This window comes from Pipra filicauda, unplaced genomic scaffold, assembly GCF_003945595.2.
Source record: "Pipra filicauda isolate LSUMZ 115617 unplaced genomic scaffold, ASM394559v2 scaffold240_size1633699_pilon, whole genome shotgun sequence".
Taxonomy (NCBI): Eukaryota; Metazoa; Chordata; class Aves; order Passeriformes; family Pipridae; genus Pipra; species Pipra filicauda.
Window position 1 is genome coordinate 1,592,162 of NW_024104355.1, and position 22,716 is coordinate 1,614,877.

The 22,716-nt window shown below is 40.2% G+C and overlaps 1 protein-coding gene across 5 annotated transcripts in view; it reads right to left on the reverse strand.

The window, feature by feature from the left end:
* The window catches only part of NOL4 (nucleolar protein 4), a 190,638-nt gene that overhangs the window by 163,372 nt on the left and 4,550 nt on the right, over nucleotides 1–22,716 (reverse strand). The window contains exon 1 of one of the 5 annotated variants that reach the window (XM_027750230.2): nucleotides 11,627–11,727. The exons of 3 other annotated variants lie outside the window; for them this stretch is intronic. Coding sequence is in view for 1 of the 2 variants with exons in the window: in XM_027750212.2 (XP_027606013.1) it covers nucleotides 2,932–2,973 (42 nt within the window). In the remaining variant the exon portion in view is untranslated. Of the gene's footprint in view, nucleotides 1–2,931; nucleotides 3,034–11,626; nucleotides 11,728–22,716 lie in introns of those variants that run through there. One more of the 5 variants, XM_027750212.2, reaches the window with a different exon arrangement.

The following is a 22,716-nucleotide window of genomic DNA, read 5'->3' on the forward strand; positions in this document are numbered from 1 at the left end:
CTTTGTTCCTTTTCTTTATTTTTTCACAGAGAAAGTAAATTAATGCTCTATTCTGTCTACAAAAGTTTGTTGAGTCAGTGTATTTAGTACAGGAAAAATTAACCCAGGCACTACATGCATCATATTCAGTGAAATGTATGTGACAATTCCATTCAAACCAAAGCTAGAATTGTACAGAGAGAGAGAGGAAGTGCACATATAGCACCCATGGGGAAATGGCAGCTTTCACTTCAAAGGTGAATAATTGAAAAAAAAAAAAGCAATTTATTGCATTACCTTTTTTTTCACTTGAACTTAAATATAATTTACCAATTAATTCTTCATTTTAAAAAATCAACTTGAAAATAATTTCTGATCTAAGAAAATTCAAGAGTTTGTTCTGAAGTTTATATATTTTAAAAGAAAAGCAATAACTACTTTTTTTTTTATAACCAGACTGTATTATTTCCTGTTCCCTGAAGGGTGCCATATCTTTTCTAGTGGGTTAGTTTTCTATTAGAAAGAATTAAATTTTGACTTTGAAGTTGTTGGTTTGGGGTTTTTTTTAAAATACTCAATACAGTTCTGGAAACATCCAGCACACTTCACTTGCCCACTTCAAACTCACTATTTGGTAAGCAGCTGAGAGCTAATAAACCTAGCTTGGACATCAAGGATAACTGAACTGAGTGTAACACAGCCAAATTTAACTGAAGCATTTTGTTTAATTTTACATTCATGACCAAAGTTTTAATACATGTATTCCTTCTTGATGACTCATTAAAGGAGTCATCTAGGTATGAGGACCTTCTACCAGAATGTTCTGTAATTGTGTGAATTCTAAGAAATTGCAGGTTTTAAGCTTAAAAAACTGTCAAGATTTCAGTTCTACCATGAAAGGGGTTGAAAAGGTGTGAAAATTCATCTCATTAAAGTAATGTTATTCTTTTACTGAAAGTGAATTTGAACATAAAGGTAAGTGTTAAGATAGTTATAAAATAACGTATCTCCTAACTAAGACACCATAAAAGGTTCAAAGAAAAGATTCTGAGGCTGGAGCTAATCTTTCTGTGTACAGATTTCTTCAGCTGTTCAAAAAACTGTAAACATACCATCAGGCTTAGTCAAACAATAGAAAGATAACAACTCACTGAAGCACAAGTGTCCACTCAGTGTATGAGTACTGAAATGACATTCTCTTTTTCATGTCTTCCTACTCTTCATACATTTTAACTACATATGCCAAGCTGTAAACAGTTACTCCAAGACTTTTCCAGAGAAGACTGCAATGCCAAGCTAAATGCTTGGCAGGGGAACTGCCTTTTCAATCCCACAGCTAATCTGCAAAGGTCAACTACTCTTGGTGAGTATTCTAAAGGGAAGGGACTTCAGCTCCCCACTCAGACAGCTCAGCAAACTGTACATTAATTCCCATGAAACTTTGTTTCTAAAAGTTTCTAGCAATTACAATGCATAAAAAACCTTAATTTTACTTTAGTTTAAAATAGACAGTTCTTTGTATCTTTGATTAGCATGAAAAGATTTGATTTTCCTGAATAAGGGTACAAGGGTAAAACAACTAATTCTCTTCAAATATTTTTGACTGAAGGAGATTTTAAAATGAATAGGCGTGAACCCTGAGTGGGCCTGTTTAGTATGTTTTGGGTATTTTTCCTAAATTATAATATCTGGTATTGTCACCAGCTCAGCAAAAAGAAATGGACAAGCTACTAATTAGAAGTTAACTCTTAACATTCCCATCATGCTCAAAAAATGAACAATTCCATAATTGTATTTTAAAGTGCGCTACAGTTTACAGGTATTCAAGCACTAGGGGAATGCAATGTAGATCTATAATGCCACCTTTTTTCAGACCGATGAAATGCAACTACTCCATACCAAAAGTAACCTAATTCAGAAATGAAGCTTTAATAATGAGAAATCATTACCCCAAAGCACTGCCTGCAAAATTAAATGTATATTCTAAAGTTATATTCAAAATACTCATGCAGGGGTGTTTGCAGAGGGCACTTTTTTAATAAATAATGTGATATGCAAGTACCAAGTGTTACATGCAGCAATCAGGTGCTAAGAGGATACCACACTGCAGATCAACACTGCTCAGTGACAAAATTTCTAAAAAAAAATAAATTGCTTCAAAATCCTAGCCAATTGATAAAATACTTCAAAAAGTCGGGGGAAGGGGATGAATCAGAAGACTGCTAATGGGATGTAGTGGTTTTGTGTCTAGATCTCTGGGTGCAACTCCAGCAAAGGCTTTTGTCCCTTAAAGTTACTTCTTCCTTTCACCTGCTGCCTACTGCAAGGAACAGCCCTGGGGTGGCAGGGAGATGAAGTGTGTGACCTAATCTCTCCCATCGATGTTTCTACAACAGCTGTTCACTTGCTTATACAAAATGAGTTCATGGTCTCAGCCCAGCTCCCAGGGGAGCTGTCTCCATCACCAAAACCACTGCTACAAAGGTGCCATTAATTGGTAACCTCGTTAGCATCATCAGTAAGACACTGAGGATCAAATTTTAAGCTGCACTGGTGCTGTACAGGCAGCTTATGGTAGAGACAGATGAGAAAACATCAGTGACTTTGTGTGACCTATACAAAGCCTTGGCACTGATACAACCCAGGCACTGTTTCAGCAACCTCACTTGCAAGGCCAAGCACAGAATAAGGACAACTGGCCCCAGTTCCAATGCCAAAGGGGACAGGAGTCTCCAGGGCACCCATGTTCATGCGTGTCCTGGTTCTCTGACCACATTACCAATATACTTCCCACACTGGAAAAGAGCTGCTTGTTTCAGGGAGCAAAGAGGTACTTCCCAGACTAAATATTCCTAAACTAACAGCTTCCAATGGAGATCCCTCTAGATTTCTGCAAGGACAAATGAGTGGGGATTATGAAGGGGCTCACTGTAATTGCACAGGTAATGTTACCTGACATGGGATAGAGGTCACTGGGGACTCAGCAGTCTGCATGGGTCACTGACTTCTGCCTGTATGTGGTTTTAGCAGCAGTGGTGTGACAGCCCTGATGACCTACAAACATAAGCAAAGTAGGAACTGTAGGGATTAGGGTCTGTTCTCAGATGAAGCAACACAGTACACAAAAAAATCAGGCAAAACACTGGATACTCAATCTCTCCACCACGTCTGAAATAGAAGCAGCAAATATTACGTCATATATTGGCAATAAGGTTTTTGGTGTAGCCAACAATGCCATGGACCAAATACATAACCATGGTCTTCAGGAAAATTCATCACAGAGGGGTGCAAAAGTTATCCTTCCAAAATACATAAAAAACCCATAAGTTATTTCATCCTCCCTCTGACCTGAGGGAGGGCATCATCAAACTAAATTAATTGGTTAATAAAGAATATTCCTTTCTTAAATTAGTTTTGTTAATATTTTTGTGTGCGTGCACAGACGCAATTTTACAAAATGAAATTATCTCACAGACTTATGTGGGGCTTTTTAATGACTTATTTGTTCGAGTTTTCTTTAATTAAATTGCATTTCCCTAATTCTGTGGTTTTTCTCACTCCTGCAACACTCTTCTGTCCTGGGTAACCTAGGGAAGAACAAGTGCCCCAGGCAAAAATCCTGTGCTCCTGTGAGGAAGCATTGTTGCAGATAGTCGGATCATTTACACCACTTTTTTCTCCATCTCTTCTTCCTCTCTTCCTCAATCATAAATAAAGTCCACAGCATGAAGAGGCAAATCCTTGCCAGCAGAACCAAGTTTTGAAAAACACTGCTCCACCATATGTTCAGTCCCGACCAGCGTGATAGTTAGGAGGCTGACATCTGCAGATGGGGAGTTCATACCACCATTCAGCACAAACATGCTGCTACTGTACACTGAAGTCGGTATTAGCCAGTCTTTGCTCAGGAGAAATTTTCAGCACTGATCTACAATTTCACCTTGCCAACTAATTTTTGTTACAGTGTTGTAAATGAAATAGGTATAAAAAGAATCTCAGAGAAAAACGGTGGCAGTGATTGAAAAAGGGAGCCTTTTGGTAATCTCCTTTAGAAGGAAAATTCTTCGGTATCAGATATTACATTGAAGCCGTTTGTGTAATAGGAAACATTGTTAATGTTACGCATGACAAACCTTCATGAAAGTCCACCAAACTCTATTTGGTCTTAGGCTTACGCACTTAGAGAATACAACCATCCCAGTCTCCTGGACTTCTCTGCAGACCCAGTAAACTCAATTTTTCTCTAACTAAAGATGTATCAACCTTGCAGTAAGCACTTAAGAATGTAAGTTATTCTTGTCTTCCTTAATGCCCTTCTGAAAGCAATGAGAATAGTCTACTTAAACGTTTGTAGGAGTGAGAATGATTCTTCTTAGAGAAGGAGTAAGATAAAATGCATTTCCCCTGCTACTTTTTAATTTTTCTCCCCCCTGCTCCTCTCTCAGTCCATCTGCAGCTCCTCATGCAGTCCAAACATCCAAACACGACTTTTTCCAGGGCTTAAACAGATTTATGGTTAGCAATTTCCACAGGGGTTGTGTGCATGTTCTCCCAGGCATGCTCAGGCACCAACACTCATCAGAGGGCTGGAAATCAAAATCTGTGTCTGTTACGGTACTGGCAATGAAATTCAGTGGGTTCATGTTTATTGTGTGCCTCATTCAGACCTTTGCTGCATAGCAGTCCCCTTCTTCAAAAGGCTATACCTAAAAGATATGCCTCTGGGTGAATTTCTTTAAAATGTTTTGCAGTCTTACCTAATATGATTATTAAATGGGAGAGTGAATGGAACTACTTTCCTTTATTATATTGCTCTGAAACTGAACAGGACAATGTCTGAACTGTAAATTCCCAGTAGAAAGGAGTTCGATCTTCAGTTACACAAATTTGATTCAGAACTTTTCCTGCATCAAATCTGGAGCATGCCCTGAGCAGCAAACAGTTCAAAACAGTGATCATTACAACACTGACCTTGCAAATGCTGTTTTATCAGGTAAATTCAGCTTTTTAGTTTTTGTAAGTAACAGCTTCCTGGGGGTTTTTAATGCAGATAAGAGGTACACTCCAGTTCTGATCACTAATTATGCTGCCCACCATCCCTTTTCTTTTTTAACAGAATTAAAGAAACAGTCAAACCATTATTTTCTCAACACTACTGCAAAAACAGGTGTTTTGAATAAGCAGGTAACCAGATTTACTCAATATTTGATGCATGATAAAAGACAGGAAATCAGAGTATTTGCAAGTTGAAGACTCCCTGTTAATCAGATGTTTGAGAGTCTCTGCCTTAATCTAGACATGCCCACAAATTTACTACCATATACTATTACTTTGCACACTCATATTAGTATATATACCGCAGATGATGAAGGAAAAGGAAAGATGCAGTTGAAATAAGGCTGCTCTGTCTAAAGTTCATGCTTATTTTCTCATACCTACAATGATTAATACGCAAACTATATGAAGTTTTGTAATTCTTACTACAATTCTGTGCTCAAAACAAGAGCCAAACAATATATTAACATATGTATCCTTACATATTAACAATATGCATCCTTACTTAGACTTTATCTCTTTATATAAAAATGATAAAGTTTTAAATTTCTCAGCTGTTTGCAAGAACAGGAAGAAAAGTTGAAACATAGGATTAGAATTCAATTATGTATTAAATGCAGTATAATGACTATACTATTCATCAAGTTCATAAGAATTTGGCGCTCTCTCACCCAATATCTTAGTTTAAACCACTACATTCAAACTGTAGCAAAACCATAATTCACCAGTATTAAGTGACCTGCCCATTTTCTCACTCCTCTGTGTATTCTGGCTGCATCAAGTTAATGGGACACAGCGCTCGGATGTCTTCAGTAATGACAGCAATGTTTCTCTTCCTCTCATGACATACACATGATGTGTACAGCCTGGACGATGGATATGGCCATCCAACCCAGAGCCCACTGCAATTGATGGTTTAGCTTGCAATGTGATATGGGATCTCTTGAGAGGGATAGAACTACACAAAACCAGGGACAGATGAAAAAAAAATCAAATGGTGACTTAGTCCATCCCCTGACAGAAAAGGGATTGCCATCTGTTGCTCATGATGTATTTTCTTGTCTTAAATGACTCATCTGAGGTAGGTTTCCTTATTGCCTCTGAGAGACTATTTGACAGACTAGTAGAGGTAAATACAGAAACTTTGGCTGAGCCCATGCCAAGAGTCTGCTACAAAAGGTTTGTAGACTGTTGTGTTGCTGTTTCTTAGTGATGCTCACTTGGAAGACAGACACAACACTAACCCTCTCTAGTACTCATCTGGGGAATAAAGTTTCTCTCATACTAGATCATATCTGCTGAGAAGGAGTTAGCAAGGGCCTCTTGGTGGCAGTGAGAAATAGGTGATCACCTCCCTAAGGCTTTGCCATGTCACCGCCTTGTTTATTTCCAGTGTATCTCCCAATTCCTGCTCTGCTCCTGCCAAAAACAGCTTCCCTTGCACAGGGTCCAGTACATTCTTTCTTCACAAATAATAGCATAATTTAAAATCCCATTGATTTTAATAAACTATGGCTCAATCTCACAAATTGTCCTATTTTGTCCGAAATGATGCTCTGCCTGCAAAGGACTAGGGACACACCATCAATAGTTTTAGTTCCTCAGCAAATACAGAAATCATAGTTTCACATACTCATTAGAGATGGCTAAGGGTATAAAATTTCAAGTTTATCTTACAAGGAAAGGCAACATTTGTTTTCATCTTGCTGCTGCTGACAACATGAATATTTTTATTCTGCTGAACAAAACATTAACAAGGACTGAATTTTCAAACACAATATTTTTTTCCTTTCTCCATCAACTTAACATTAAACTGCATCTTCTGATATAGTGCTGTGCTTACAAGAAGCTGCAATTTGCTTTTCTCAAACTTTCCCCTTTTCTTTACATCAGGCTTGATTCTTCCTGGACTACATTTCCCAAGACACAATGCAGAAGGAGATCATGTGTTTCATGACACATTTAGTAAAATCAAGGATGCCAGTGTAGTAGAAATTCTTGTGTCACATCTCTCTCTTTGTAAATGCATTGCATCCACTCATTCGCTTGCACTTTGTAGCAACCACTCTCCCCAAAAAAACTGAGAAGGCTTTGCTGTACTTGCACCAACAGACAGAATCAGCTATGGGGACTGACTATGTACTTTATCTACATGATTTAAGCCTTGTCTGCTCTAAGAGAAATATGTTATTACTTTATTGATGAATCACACCTGCTACCCAAACCACATACAAGGCCAGCTCTCCCTCACTAGGACAACTCTAAATTCAAAATCTGTGTCTACAACTGCCAAACTCGCACGGATCACCAAGAGGATTTAAAAAGACCACGCAGGCAAGCCCTGTTCTGTGCAAATAGCCTACTACAGTACTGTATTTTGTGTGTGCTACAATCTTTAAAGGGAAATGACACAGTCATTTCCCATCAAATCAAATCATTTCTAGCATAACTTTTCATTGGGGGTATTCTGCATGCATCCTGGAATTCGCTTTCTGAGGAGACATCAGGCACAGCTGCATGTCTGATAAATATGTGGGCTTGTTTTTCATGTAGGAGGGGGGTGTGTGAAATTAAATTCAATTTGATTCAACAGTATTTTACTGGCATGGCAAGCTGGCTAAATGTAGCCTAAGAAAAATGAACAGACCCTTAAGGTAGCTGTCACCAGCTGATACAATGCATTTCAGATGGGGTTTCATTCTGTATCTGGGGTTTTAGCCCATCTATCTATTCCCCACTACAGCCCATTTCCCATCTTGTTCAGTCATTTTTAATAGTAACCTGCCATCTGAGAGCACTTCACAACACAATGCCATCATTACACTCTCCTCCAGGGGTCAGAAATAGTTTTTTCTTCAGGTTTTTTTGACAAATACATTTTATGATTTCTGATGATACCCCCCAAAAAATCCTTTTGTTTCTCCCACAGATATTGAATGTTGAGGCAAAAGGCTTTGCTCTATTTCATTTTTCCTAGTAGGTTTTGTGCTCAGATGCTCCTTTTTTTTTCTCCCCCATTTTTTTGTTTCCTTGTTTCTGCTTATACCGTATAGACATTCCTTCTCCATTCAGTGTATGTTTCAGCCTTTGTATCCACTGAAATAAAAAAAAAACCCTATTACAACAACAGTATCCAATCTAGCATCCCATTGTTTGCTTTCATCCTTCCCAGACCTCAGTTAAACAGAGTATCATGAGTTACAGAGACAGAATCATAGAACCACAGAATGAATTGGGTTGGAAGGAACCTTAAAGATCACCTAGTTCCAACCCCCCTGCTATGGACAGGGTCACCTTCAACTATATCATATTGCTCAAAGCCCAATCCAACCTGGCTAAAACCCAAACCAACTTCTAGGGATGGAGCATTCACACCTCCCTGGGCAACCTGTTTCAGTGCCTCACCAACCTCATTGTAAAAAATCTCTTATGTCCAGTCTAAATCTACCCTCTTTCAGTTTAAAAGGACTGCCCCTTGTTCTGTCACTACAGGCCTTGGTGAAAAGTCTCTCTCTGTCTTTCCTGCAAGTGCCCTTCAAGTACTGAAAGGCTACAATAAGCTCTCCCTGGAGCCTTCTCTTCTCCAGGCTGAACAACCCCAGCTCTCTCTGCCTGTCTTCACAGGAGAGGGGCTCCTGCCCTCTGATCTTCTTCATGGCCCTCCTCTGGACCTGCTCCAACAGGTTCATGTCTTTTCTGTGCTGAGGACACAGTGCTCCAGGTGAGATCTCATGAGAGTAGAGCAGAAGACTCACATCCCTCAACCTGCTGTTCACGCAGTAGTGACGACTAGAAGGAACCATCACAATCAACTCAGCTGATGCTATGTGTAACTCAAGCTACATAAATTCTCCAAATTAATTCTTGTGAGTTATTGATGCTGTACCTATTGTAGCAATTTATTTTGCATTTTTGGTCCCCCAGAAGTCAACCTATTACTATGATGAGGCCAATAAATAAAGGCTTTGATGTTGCTTTCACACTTGATCCTCCTGTGCTCCTGTGTTGCAGCAGAAGGAATGTCTTCTGCTTGTGGAGAGACAGGACTTGGGAAATAGGGTCTTCAGCGAGCTGTTTACTACAATGCTCTCCTTCTCCAGGTCTTGCTTTATGATGCAGCATACTCTGGGAATTTTTTTCATATTAAGCTTTTACAATCTGATTTGTCAACTTCAGAAACTGAAGCTTCTAGACACTCCTATTATGAGGCTGAGCTTTATATAATTTAAGATGTATTCAGTGTTCCTATCTCTATAATTTAATTTGTCTCATTTTATATTTTGAGCACCTTCTGAATTTTTTTCAAAGAGCTTACTAGGCGTTACGTTGAAAGGATTCTGCTGAAATTATATCCTTTGTTTTCTCATCTTTCATTATTTATGGTCTTTGTTTTAAGGATAATTATTCAACTGATGTTTGAATTAATGAAACAAGGTATGGAAAATCATTAAATTGGCCTGAAAAATCTTATGAGTTAGGAAAAAAACACACTCTTATTATTTCCTTGTTTCCAAGTCTACAGGGTCCACTTGGGATATTTGCAGAGTTTAAAGTGAAAGTTCTCAAACAGCAGCCTGCAAGACCATTTGTGGTTTATAAATCAACAGTATCAGCTTCTAGAACCACACTAATCACCTGCACGTTATACACTCAGCAGTCAAAAGGCTGATAATGAAATATCCACGGTCCTTGAGAGATTTTGAGAACTGACAAGGAGTTGTTGCTAAGACTGACAATCTCTTCTGTACAGCTGTGGGGATTACTAAAGGATTTTTGTCCGAGTTTTTTTAACACAAAAGTAGAATTTTCACAAGCATTTGACTAGAGATGGGATTTTTAAAGAAAAAATTACAAACACCATGGGACTCACAATGAAATTGTAACAGTTGATAACACTCCACTTTGGAGCTATTTTAACACCTATAAAGAAGGAGAAAGTGTCCTGGTCTTTTTTGACATTAACTTCTTTAGGACACAGATACGGTTTTGTAGTTAGTTTTTCATAAAGGAGTTCAATTTTTATTTTCATGTGTGAAATTATTATTGGTCACATATTTTACTATCTTTTTAGATCCCAGCTGTGTTCTATTAAAGACAATGACAGTCCTGCAGCTGTATTCGATGACACGCAATCCAGCATTTAGTGAAGCCGATAAAATATAGTTTTCTCATATTACAGCTAAAAGAGAAACCTCATCTACTACCTGGGACTAAGGACATTACTCCTATCCACCCCCTTTTCCCAGTTCCTGGGCTGCCCTCTCAGCTACAAAGAAGGGATTCACAAGCCTTCTTCAGGGGACAGACCTGGCTTCAAAATATATCAGGTTACTACTTGCATGTCAGGGATCCAAGGGGACATTTTCCTATCATAACAATATGCAAACATTTTTATTGCCTGTAATAGCCAATTTAGTACCTTGAGGGCCAAAATGGAGCAACACTACTTTTCAGCAAGAGCTATAACTATATACTGCACTACATACCATATAGCCACCCACACATAGTAAAAGACCACCAGGGCTGGTAAGCAGGAGATATCTCAAGTGCTGGGTTCTGGCAAAAGCAGAAAGTGAGGTGAACACCAGCAGTGACAGTGGTGCGAGGTTTTATTTCCATTCCCTGCATCTCAAATCATGCCAGCCACGACATTTTCGTCACTATTTACAGCAAGTATTTGCAGCTGCCATAATACTGGGCAGCCCTACATGTGTAGTGTAGTGTGTCATACATCTGCTAGAAGGGTCTCGTGTGTCATCATAGTGAATTTACTTAGGAGACTTGGGGCTGGCTCCCAAAGTCAAGGGCTTCCTTAAGTCAAACTGATAGTTCCCAGAGGCCTGTGCTAGATGGCCATGTTGCAAGTGCACTCTAGGAGTCCAGGACAGCCCTGATGAAATAGGTACCAGCTGTATCCCCATATATGCACACCAGCACCCATCCTTTGCTGGGAACAGGGCTGGCTGGTGCTGAAACATATCCATGGCTACCCACACAGCTGCTTGGACAGAGGAGGGCATCACAAGCAAGTCCAGAGGAGGGCCACAAAGTTGATCAGAGGACTGGAGCACCTCCCCTGTGAAGACAGGCTGAGAAAGTTGGAGCTGTTCAGCCTGGGGAAGAGAAGGTTGCGTGGAGATCTCGTAGCAACCTTCTGGTGTCTGAACAGGAAGCCAGAGAGGGACTCTTCATCGGGAACCGTAGTGATAGGATAAGGAGTAATGGGGAAATTTAAGTCAGATATTAGGAAGAAATTCTTTACTGTGAGGGTGGTGAGACAACTGGAACAGGTTGCCTGGGGAGCTTGTGGATGTCACAACCCCAGCAGTGTTCAAGACCAGGTTGGATAAGGCCTTGAGCAACCTGGTCTAGTGAAAGGTATCCCTGCCCATAGTGGGGGGTTTGGGCCTAGTTGATTTTTAAGGTCCACTCCAACCCCTCAACATTCTATGATTCAATGATTCCATCACCCACCCATCTCCACCGCTAGCATTACTCAGGGTGCTACCAGTGCCAGCAGTAACCACCACGCCGGGCAGGCACAGGGTATTTGCTGCACTGAAAATACACCGGAGCTGATGTTTTACTTTACCGCACGGTATTCCCTGCCCGCCGTGGGTGCTGGCTGACGGCTCCGTGCCCACGGCGGGGGCAGAGGATCCCCCCCGCCGCCCCTACCACCCGCAGCCCTTTCCCTGGAGTGCTGGCACAGCCTCGCCGCCCGGGATGCGGGAGGGAGCGGGGGGAGCGGGGGGCGAGGGGGCGGCGATGGCCGCACAGGTGCTGCCGCAGCCCGTCGCCATGGGAACGGCGCTGCCGAGGGCGCGGTGGCCGAGCCCGGCCGGGCCCCCCCGCCCGCGAGTGGGAGCGAGGAGCGGGTGTGTGCGCGTGTGTGTGTCCCGGAGGTATTGCACTGTTTCCATAGGAACAGGCGGGGGGAGGCGATGGCGGCACGGCCGCACCCTCTCCCCGCTCCCCCTCCCCTGTGCCCTCAATGCCAGCCCGAGCCCTGAATCGATTAGTGGAGCCGGCACTGGGCTGGGAGCGGGGAAAGGGCTGTGTCCCCCTCGGGGCAGCCCCGGCACCCAGCTGGCGTGGCGGCTGCGCTGCCTCCCGCGGGGGGACCCCAGGACGTGGGGTGGCCCCGGCAGATGGTCCCTCCGCAGCCGCCCCCCATGCCCGTTCTGTGCCCGGCTCGGTGAGTCCGGGGACAGGCGCTGGGGAGCACCGGCCGCACCCCGGGACACCCGCGGGGAGAAGGGGCGGGGGACACACAGACAACAACAACAACAAAACCCCGTCCCCGCACGGCTGTTTACGGCACCATATGGCTGCAGGGGGAGGGGTGAGGGACATGTCTGCCGAGCCGCCGCGCTCATTATGTCCGATGGAGTCACGGTCACCGCGCCTCCGCCCGCTCCCGGGGCTCGGGGGGACACCCCGCTCCCGGCACACACGGGTGGTGGGGCACGGCGAGCCCCGGGGCGGAGGGACACCGACAGCCCTGCGATGGGCACTCCAGGGAATAAACACACTGCCCTGGTGCAGTCGGGGAGGGAAAATTCGGCCCCTTCCCCAAAGTCTATCTCTATTTCTGTTAAAATCTATGTATATCCTTGGCGTAAAGAGGAACGTATGGGATAGAGCTCTATTTTGGATCACGACGGGGCGATGCTTGAAACGAAAAAAGGAAAATACAAAATAAAAAGGTTGCCTGCATTTTTTTATCGATGTGGTTTGACACGAAAACCTGACCCATTTGGGGGCATTTCTGTATACGGTTGACACGTATGAAGGACTAGAATCGAAGTCCTAGGCATCAAACGCTACACCGAGATCCACAGCGATTAAGGCTATTTTTTTCCGAGCGAGGCAGTCATTCATTTCAGAGTAATCCTTGCTGCACAACGCTGATGGAGGCATGCTCCGTGCAGTGCATCCTGCCTCTGGAGAGCTTTCTCGGCTGGGGCAGGGGAAATGCTCTGAAATGGCTTATGTCTTTCCTCTCAATGATTCATAAGATAGGTGCTGAACCTCACCATTATTAGAGAGATAAAATCCACAGACTATGAGGTCTGATAATAGGCAACTATACTGCTATCCATATTACCTTGTAAAATTGAAGTATTGATTTTTTTAAAGCATGGTTTGCTACTTAGCAGACCAATCCCACTACTATTGTAGTCAGTGGGATTTTGCTATTGACTTCAGTGGGAACAGCTTTTTGCCTTTAACATGGTCTATTTCACATTATTATGGTAATGTCATTCAGCAGTTCTTAAAATTGGCCTTCTTGGCCTTAGACATTTTAAAAGATTAATGTACAAATTATTTCAGCTCAAATTATTCACCTCATTTCTGCTCATGTTATGTCCAAAGTTTTGTTTGGATAAATTCAATAGATAACTTAGTGCTCCAGATGGTTGTGGGTGGATTGGACCTAATAGATTCTCCAGTTACAAGTTTTTAAGGGTTTTTTTTTGTTTTGGTTTGGCTTTTTAATTTTACAGAAGCCTTGATTTAGAAACCCATTTGTAGATCTCCTCTTGTGTGCAGCTTTGACTGCATTTGGTTGCTCACTAAAATAGCATGCCTTCCAAAGCAAGATTAAAAATATTAAAATGCAGCCAGTGCAGGGAGTGGTTCAGTTCAACTGAAGCCACACAAACGGGCTGATCCTCCTGCCCACAGATAATATAAATTTGAATCTTGGCACGTGCCATTGGATTGGAATTCTAAATGAGAAACAGCAGGCCTTGAGGTCTGGAAATAAAGGCAATACAAGAAAAAGAAACAAACCTGTTCTCTGCCTATTAGTAACTAATAAACTGCAGCAGCAAAGATAAATGACAAGGATGAAGGAAAATGCGTAGCACTGCAGACATCAGATAGATATTGGGACTATGACATAACAGGAAACACGTCCAAATTCAAACTGCAGGGTGTATCTAGCAGCTATAACACTTATTTGGGTATTTGTGTAACTACAAGTTTTTTAGTGTCTAGCGACATTCTGCTTAGCTACTTTTTTCTATATCATGCTGTGATACTCATTGAGCTAAATGTTGACAACTAAACTGTAAGTTGTAATAAATAATTTGGAATAGACACAGAATTTATCCAAAAAACCTGCTGAAGTCAAGAAAAATGCCCATCCCCAAAAAACATGCTTCATTTTCCTCACATTTTCCAGGCAGGAAATCTTAAGGTTGTTCTGTGCTTATAGGTGGCTGACAGGTATGCCCTAGCTGCCTAAATACTGCGTTTGAAGATCAAAAGTAGTTTATTACCAAATTAACAGGAAGCATCAGCCTTCTTTTGCCTGATTTACTTCATTAGCTTTATTATTATTACCGTGAAATGTGTAATAAGTGTTCTCCAGGCTTATTTTACTTTCCTCAGCCTCCACCTCTCCTGAAGCTGACTTTCCTGCTTTTGGATGAGCTCACAGGAAGCTATTAAGCCAAAGTTTGTTTATACTTGATTGGCTTTAACACTTCACTCCATTTGTTCTCTCATCTCACTTTTCTTCTGCTCACATTAGAAGCACAATTGCTCTAATGCAAATATAGTTCAAAGAGACGGGGAAAAGGGAAAGAGATCTGAATTCTCCCCACAGCAGATGTCCTAATGTGATATCCATAGGAAAGGGAGATTACTAAAAAAACAAGTAAACAAACAACGTCAATGGTGTAATTGAGGGTGAGTGTATATGTTGGGTATGTTTGGATGGGAAGGGGACAGGATGAGAGATGCTCCTTTAGTTGACTTAAATACATGGAGAGTTTGAAGGACTGAGATAAGTTCATTCCCCAGGTTGGTTTTTCCCTCCTTAAACAATCAGAATATGGGGATTTCAACAAGAGAGAGCTGTCTACACAGTGTTGAGTGTGACTCCGACACTGTGGAAGATAATAACCAAAGATGTGGGAGCAGGGTGCTCCTAGTATTATTTTACAGCTGAATTTGGCCTTTCTGTTATTAAAACTTTTAGATATTCTTATACCTTTTATAAACTTGCCTATGCATTTGCTAAACACTGGTCTAGCTTATTGGAATATACTGTGGCAAAATCTGATAGCAGTTACAGGTAAATTATTCTTTACAAACAGAAACACTTTATCTAAATGTATCCTATTGAGAGTTCAGCCACTGCCACCCAGTCAACCCCTACCAACTGATAAGGGGCATTGAGTGCCCAGGGTGGTGGACTCGTCCCTCAGGCACTGTCCATTGCAAAGCCTATGCATCAGTTAGGTGCTGCATTATGTCTTCAAAACAGGGGCATAATCTTTGTGCCAAAGATTAAAAAAAAATTATTCACACACCTTCTGATGGTCCTATTCCAGGAGGGGATTTTACCCAGCACGATTTAGGATGACAGGACTGGTCCTTCAAAGCTTCACAAATTTCATCAGCTAAATTCCTTCCAGCTTCCTCCAGCTACAGTTTTTCAGCTTTTTTTATAGGTTTGTTGGTTCACTCTTTGGCTCTATTAAGTACTAATTTATTTTAAAACACTTTCACTTAACTATCTCTATTGTACTTAGTTTATTTGCTTGCTTTCAAATTACAGCAAGCATGATGATGAAATTTGTTAAATTTTTTGAAGTCTGTATATGTGGAATTTTTCCTGACTGACTGAAATTTCCTGACTGAAATTTTCCTACATTTATTAAGAATCAAATTTCTCTTAAAAAATTTGGTAATTACCTATAAATTCATTAGAGTTCAACAATAAGTAGCAGAAAAATACATAGTTCATTAGAATTCTATTAATTGAAATGTTCTACTTCTTAATAAAACTTGACCCGCTTTCTCCTATTTAGGAATGCTTTTTCCTACTCAGCTTTTGAAAGCAGACCTTTTGGTTCAAGTTGAAAATGTAAGGTTCAATTAGGAATACAGGTAAAACAATATTTTCAGTTCCACAATTTCCTCAAAGTCTGATGTATCTTGACAAAATTGTGCTGAAGAGAATAATACTGAAATTTGCTATATAGAGGATCAATTAAAGAGGAAGAAAGTAGTCTTATTTTAACCACCTTTATTCAGTTCTAGACCTAGCTTTATTTATTTTGCTTTATTATTTGCTTTGGTGCAAATGTAACTCTTCGAAAGCTCCTCATGTGTCCGATTCAACTCTGTTACACCAAAACAACGATAATGAGGCCTTGTGCATTGGTAACACATGGCAGAGGATTTGTGTAAGTTTTCTAAAAAACACAGGGTCAAAGTGCAATGAGTTTACAATAAATGTCTTTTTGAGAAATTCTGGGTTTTGCTGCTGCGTTCTATACAGAACTTACTATCCCATCTCCTTGTTAGATAAGCCCAAATTGAGACAAAAAAGGATAAATGTATGAGGTCTATCTGAACCACAGGTTTTAGAAGGATGCCTGGCATTTGAATATAGCACTCATTAAAAGGAACCTGACTGTTTGCTCACTACAAATGAAATACTTCAGTATTACAGCAACCATAGCCAGGGGGCTTTGCTGAACTCTCAGAATATAAAAAGATAAAGGTTATCAAAAGATGTCATAAAAAAAAATTATGACTATGTCTAGATTAAGGGAGGAACAAGTGAGTTACATTCTTTTTTCCTTTCCGTTGCAGTTCCTTGAGAAATGCAATGGGGCAAGTCATCTAATTACATATATGCCATACTTCCTGGTCACACTGGTGAAAAAGGAAAGTCTTCCAGAAATTGTCATCATTTGAATGAGCTAATTTCCTCTCATATTTGCCATTAATTCTCTAATAATTCTCTGCTCTTTTTTCTTTTCTTCTCACCATGGTAAGAGTTTGGTAGTAGTTGCAACAAATACACACACATAGAAAGCTAGCACGGGTAGACAAAAATACAGAGATGAAAATAGCACATTCCTTCTCATCACAAGTGCAGCAAATTGGAAACTAGAGGTAGTTCATTGCAAATGTTCTGTGTAAATCACAATAATGTCATGCACTGGTCTTCACAGGGTGTTGATGGTCTCCCTCCTTCCTCCAGACTAGTAATATCACCACAGCAACAAGCCATAGAAACTGCTACAGTCAAACTGACCAAAAAACCATCTAGTACCAGTCTGAAAGGAAGTCTGCAAAAGATGTCAGAGCTCAGTAATTAGTAAATAAACAAATTCCTAAACAAAATACAGTACATTACACAATAATGACTGATTTATTTTCCTCTGCTAGCTTCGGTCAGCCTAAGAACACATACCTAAAACTTAATAATCTATTCATAAAACAAGAGCATGAAGGCTGAGACCACGAGCAATGGTAAAATTCAGTACAAAGGAGAAGGGGATGGGAAGATTCTGGGATTTCACCACACCATACAAGCCTCCCCTTGTGTCGACTGTATGGGCTGAAGTGTGACTAGCCCTGATAGATGGTCTGTGGGAAAACACCTGGGGAGGTGCTGCAAGACTCCAGGTGAGAGCCAGGCAGCAGGTCTGTGCCATCACACCAATGCCCATGCTCCCAGTGACACAGAGCAGGCAGGGCAGCAACATGACCTTGTCCTCCCTTCTGCTCCAGACAGCAAAGCTGAACTGACATAAAGAGCATACTACATCCTTACGAGAGCCACAGAGCTATCATTCACCTGTAAAATTCTTGGAAAAAGTTTGGATTAATCAATCAGGGTTTCTCTAGGGGCACTAATGCAGACTTTCCATTCCCAGCAATATCGGTTATAAAACAATGGACTAGCTTTGAATTTACCTTCTGAGATGGTTGTTTAAAAGAGTCTTAGGAGATGGAATAGAATTAAAAAGGGTTACTGCTGAATCCTCTCTCTCTGCTGTTCACCAGTATTTACACCACACTATTTCACTCAGCTTCTTTCTACCTCTTTACATGTCTGTTTTCTGCTGTGCATTTTCTCTTAATGTTTATCCTTCTGAGTGATAGAACCATTTAAAACTATTTCTCTTATAAATATCCCTTTTCTTTAATTAGCTTAGTTACCTTCCATGGACCTTTCGTCTGTCATGACCTTTTAGAGATGAGATAAATACACTAAGCATGTTATTAAAGGCAAGGACATACCATTTAGTTAACAAGAAGAATAAGTTTTCAATGTTATTCTCTATACTTTTCCTAATGCCAATTTTTATTATACCTGCTGTGCATGTTTTAGATACACTTATTGATTTCTTTGAAACTATTCCTAAATATTTCCCTCAAGATGTTATATTAATTCCATTGATTTTAAATGTGATTGAAAAGCTTGACTTCTTCCTTTCCTTTCAAAAAGCTAATGTCACGATGGCATATAAGGCAGATTATCTGGCAATTGTCTGTATAGAATTCTGCCTGCCATGATTTCTCCTTTTTTTTCCCTTTGTCATGATATTTCTATTTTACGTCCCAATTCTTCTTTCACTTGCTTAACCTAATTAATTTGTTTTTCCAGCCGGTGTTGAAATGCCTTAATTTTCCTGAGTTTTTTGTGTACCTATGTATACATATATACTTATATGTCTGTATATATACACAATGGACTGCATTGTATAGCTCTCAAACACTTCCTATGGTTTCCCAACTCTTCACCATTTTTAATTTGTCATCATAGCCAAAGTTTCAACCCTGCTTTAATAAAGTCAGTGTCAGACTGGTTTCATTTCAGAAGGAAGCAAGAACCAAAGTTTCACCTGAAAATTCTTAAGATTCCTGAACACAACAAGTTAGAAGAACATAATTAACTGTCACAAAATCCAAATTAGTTCCATCAACCAGGTACAGTTATATTGACACTTAATTTTTAATGATTCTTACCGATTTTTTTTCTGGTGTTGAAATATTGTTCACTAGTCTGTCATTTATATGAACTACCTTTATCTCCTTGTTTTTTCACCTTGTACATTTTTGGCCATACTCCAGTATCATTGCCATGTATAGTGGCAAATGGTATATTTTAATAATAGTTTCGTTACTTCATTCTTAAATTCTCTAGTGTTGTTGAACTTGTATTAGTCCCAGGGATGCACTGTAATTTAATATCGCCCCTTTTTTTTATTTCTCTATTTCTGATCATTTTTCAGTTTCATCACCTGAAAAATGTAACCCCAGGATAGGTATTTCTTTATTACTCTGAACACACACTAAAAATTAAGTTCTGTGAAACCCGTTTATACTTCTTGTCTTTCCTGTCTGCTGAAACCCCTGGCCATACCTTAGCTGCTCTTTTCTTATGTATCTAATTACTTGTATAATTACTTGCTTGTTATTCATCTTCTATCAGTTTGGGGTAGTGAGAGTCTATTCCTAAGTGTGATTTTCCATATGCCAGCATGATGCTGCTTTACCCTACAGATAGGTCATGATTTAGTGGCACTACTTCAGCTCTGGATCTGCCTTGAACAAAAGTTTTCTACAAAATCCACCTGGCAGTATTAGTAGTGATATGTGTAAGTCCAGATGCAACAAAGACAGCAATCACAAGACATGCTCATTTAAAAATTGTACAGTGAGTTAGAGTCATGTCATTTAAGTGCAAGTAATCTCGCCGCCTAAATTTTGTTAAGTAGTACAGTCAAAATGTTATAGCATCCATGTCTTGTTGTATTAAAAACTCTGGGGTAACAAAATGTACAAAATCATCAGACACACAGACCTTACTCTCAATAAAACAAATAAAACCTCTCTTTTCCCAAAGGAGCTTAAGTATAAAACGTTGTATGAGTTTTATCCTAGGCTGAAGTAGTTCATTTAATAAAAATTGTCCTTCCAAGTCTACACAGAATATTTGTTTCTGACAAAAAGTCTTTACTTCAGGTTAACTCTAACATAGATCAGTTTTATTAAGTAAACTGTTTTCTACAGATAGCCCCTTAGGTTGAAGAGTATCCACACATACAACAAAATGTTTCAAACCTCACATTTCAATTTCAACAACTAGCTGTAATCCCTGCAGATGCACACAGTAACTCAGGTTTTGTAGCTTGCAGAGTTATTGAATAAGCAGTTAGAAGTCTGTACAACTGTCTGCGATAAAGTTGATCATAACTAAGAAAATCCATTTGCATCTGGAAAAATGCTCAATGCCATAACTTGTAGCATGTCTTTCCTGGATATTGACAATGCCTACCTGGGTACTGTATGCTTATAAACCATTAAAAAATACCTTGCTAGTGGAACTGTAAGGTTTTGAGGCTCATCTATTTAAAGAGAACAAAAAGGTAATTTAAGCAAGCTGCAGGATCACTTTCAGTGCTGTTGCAGGACAATGCAAACAACTCTCATTGCACCAGGTAATACCCCCTGAGTTTTCTAGTCAGAGAGGCTTCCGGTAGGTTTAAAATTACTTATACAAGGCAAAAACATCTTTTACATCCTGGAAAGCTCTACTAACTTTGAAGGCTGTATTGACCAGAGTCAACCTACTCAGCAAGAAACAGAAGATCTCTGTGATGCTCTGTGGTGCAAGGGAGGCTGCAGAATCTGGTATGATCTTCCCTCCTGGAGAGTGTGTTTCCTGCCATGCTGTCTCATTTATATGCCCTGCTTGTTTTGTTCCTCTTTTACCAGCAAACTCTCAACAGGTGTATCCTGCATAACAGGGAAAGATCAGCACCCAAATAGCTTCCTTCAGACCGAACTTAACAGCTGCTGGTTGCCTCCTTTCAACAGCAGACTAAACTCACAGTTCAACGTCAGGAAATTTTAATTTATTTCTGTAGCGTAAAATGAAATTTGAATCATTAACTTCCATATTCATCCAGCATTGGCACTAGCCTTTTTCCCCTAGGGGCTCGTGCATGAGAAGCCTTCTGTATATGGGGTCTCTCTGTGTAGTCTCTCCAGATTGTGTCTCCTTTCAGTCTAAGATGTTGAACAAGAGCAATGGTGATCACCCAAGAGGTTAGGGGAAAAAAGTTTCTCTGTAACAAGATCAGAAAAAGTCCCATCATGCTGTACTGATGTCTATCAGCCCATTTGAGCCCTAACCTTCCAGCAAATACCTGCTTATTTCCCACTTATCACATAGCTATGTAGCCACAAAAAAACCACTCAGTACATCTAAAGAAAATAGGGTTGGAGCATCTGAGCAGCAGTCCCTGCATCATGACCAAATCCAGTGCAGCTTCTCTGACAAGAGATCGAGGATGAGAGTGAAGAAACAAGTTCACTTTGCCTCAGTCTTCTCGGCAAAGGTTCACAGCATCATGAAAATTAAACTGGGACTTCTTCTTTCTGATTATTGGAAAGATTTGGGCTTTTGAGCCCTTGCCCAGGTGATAGCACTGATTTTGTCATCCTGTCTCTCACTACATGTGTAAGATGGGATGGATATACCAGTGCTAGTTTTTGTTTGTGCACTGCTACACCCTATTTAATGTTTCTGAAGTAACATCAACATATTCTACCTTAAAATACTCGGGTTTTAAAAATCTGCTCTCTTTGGCTTATGTTTCTTTGAAAATTCTAACTGAACATTGTTATTAAGAAATCTCAGCTCCTCCTCTCCTAATGCCTCTCTCACAAATGTGTGTGGAAATGGCATCTTACATATGGCCGCTTTAACATTTTTAAATTCCAGGACAGAGTTATTCTCTTTATTCATGAACACTTCAGTGAATGTCTGCATTAAGAGTTGCCAACTAAACCAGTTTTGTTCCATCTGCTATGACCATTTTCCAGCACTGCCTGTGTGATTCACCAGCATTCCTCCTCACAGAGTCCATCGGGAGGTCTGCAAACAGCAGGGCAGAGGCTGCAGGTAAAGGGAGGAGACAAAGCTCTGCAGACCTGAGCAGAGGTTAAGGAAAATGTGGTGGGCAGTTAAAACCGGACAGGGTTCGAATACTGCTCCTGAGCCTGGAAGGTGCATTTAATGGGACACTAAACTCCTGCAGAATTGTACCTTGAGATAAATTACAGCTCACCCTCAGCATCACCTTTCTGCAGTATTTACTGCCATTATGTGCTGGCAGTTCAGCAGGCTATAGAGCTACCAATATATATTTGACAAAGACTTTTGTACATTTTTTTTAATATTCATGACTACAAAAATGGGGAGAAATGCAAAAAAAATGCTTATTTTCAGATTGTTATGAAATGCCCTAAAATAATAAACAATATAAAACATAAGATAATTTAAAGCAATACATTTTGACATATAAGCTATTTATATGGTGATCTGTTTTTTCTATTATTCATGAACAAAGTGATTTATATAAAACCGAAAAGAACATAAACTCATATGTCTATCTACTATTCTTCAAGTCCAACAGAAGAGGTGGGCTGGGATACAGCCTGTTCCTTTGAGCTGACTGGCCTGTAATTTTAAGCCCTAAATCCTGTAATCAGGTTCAGTAGTACAGCCCTGCACCTGCAGGGAGCCTTGCTGGTCTGCTAGCAGCAACCCATGAGGTACCAGATCCTCCTGCAGGATCTAAGGATTTAACTAAACTGAACAAAATTTGGTGTCAGAATGAAAGTTCATTCTCTCCTTGTAGTTGGAAAATATAAAAGAAAACACAGGAAAAAATCATACATTAGGTCTGTGATATCATTAAAGTCAGTGCAGTCATTCCAAATTAGTAATGACATAAAAGTAATCTGAACTCGGCCTTTGAGGTTAAGTTCTATTAGTTTGCTAACATTGTATAAATTCTATATTTGAGAGGTAGCCTGCAGTCATCTTGGCCCTTCTCTTTTAAAGGAAAG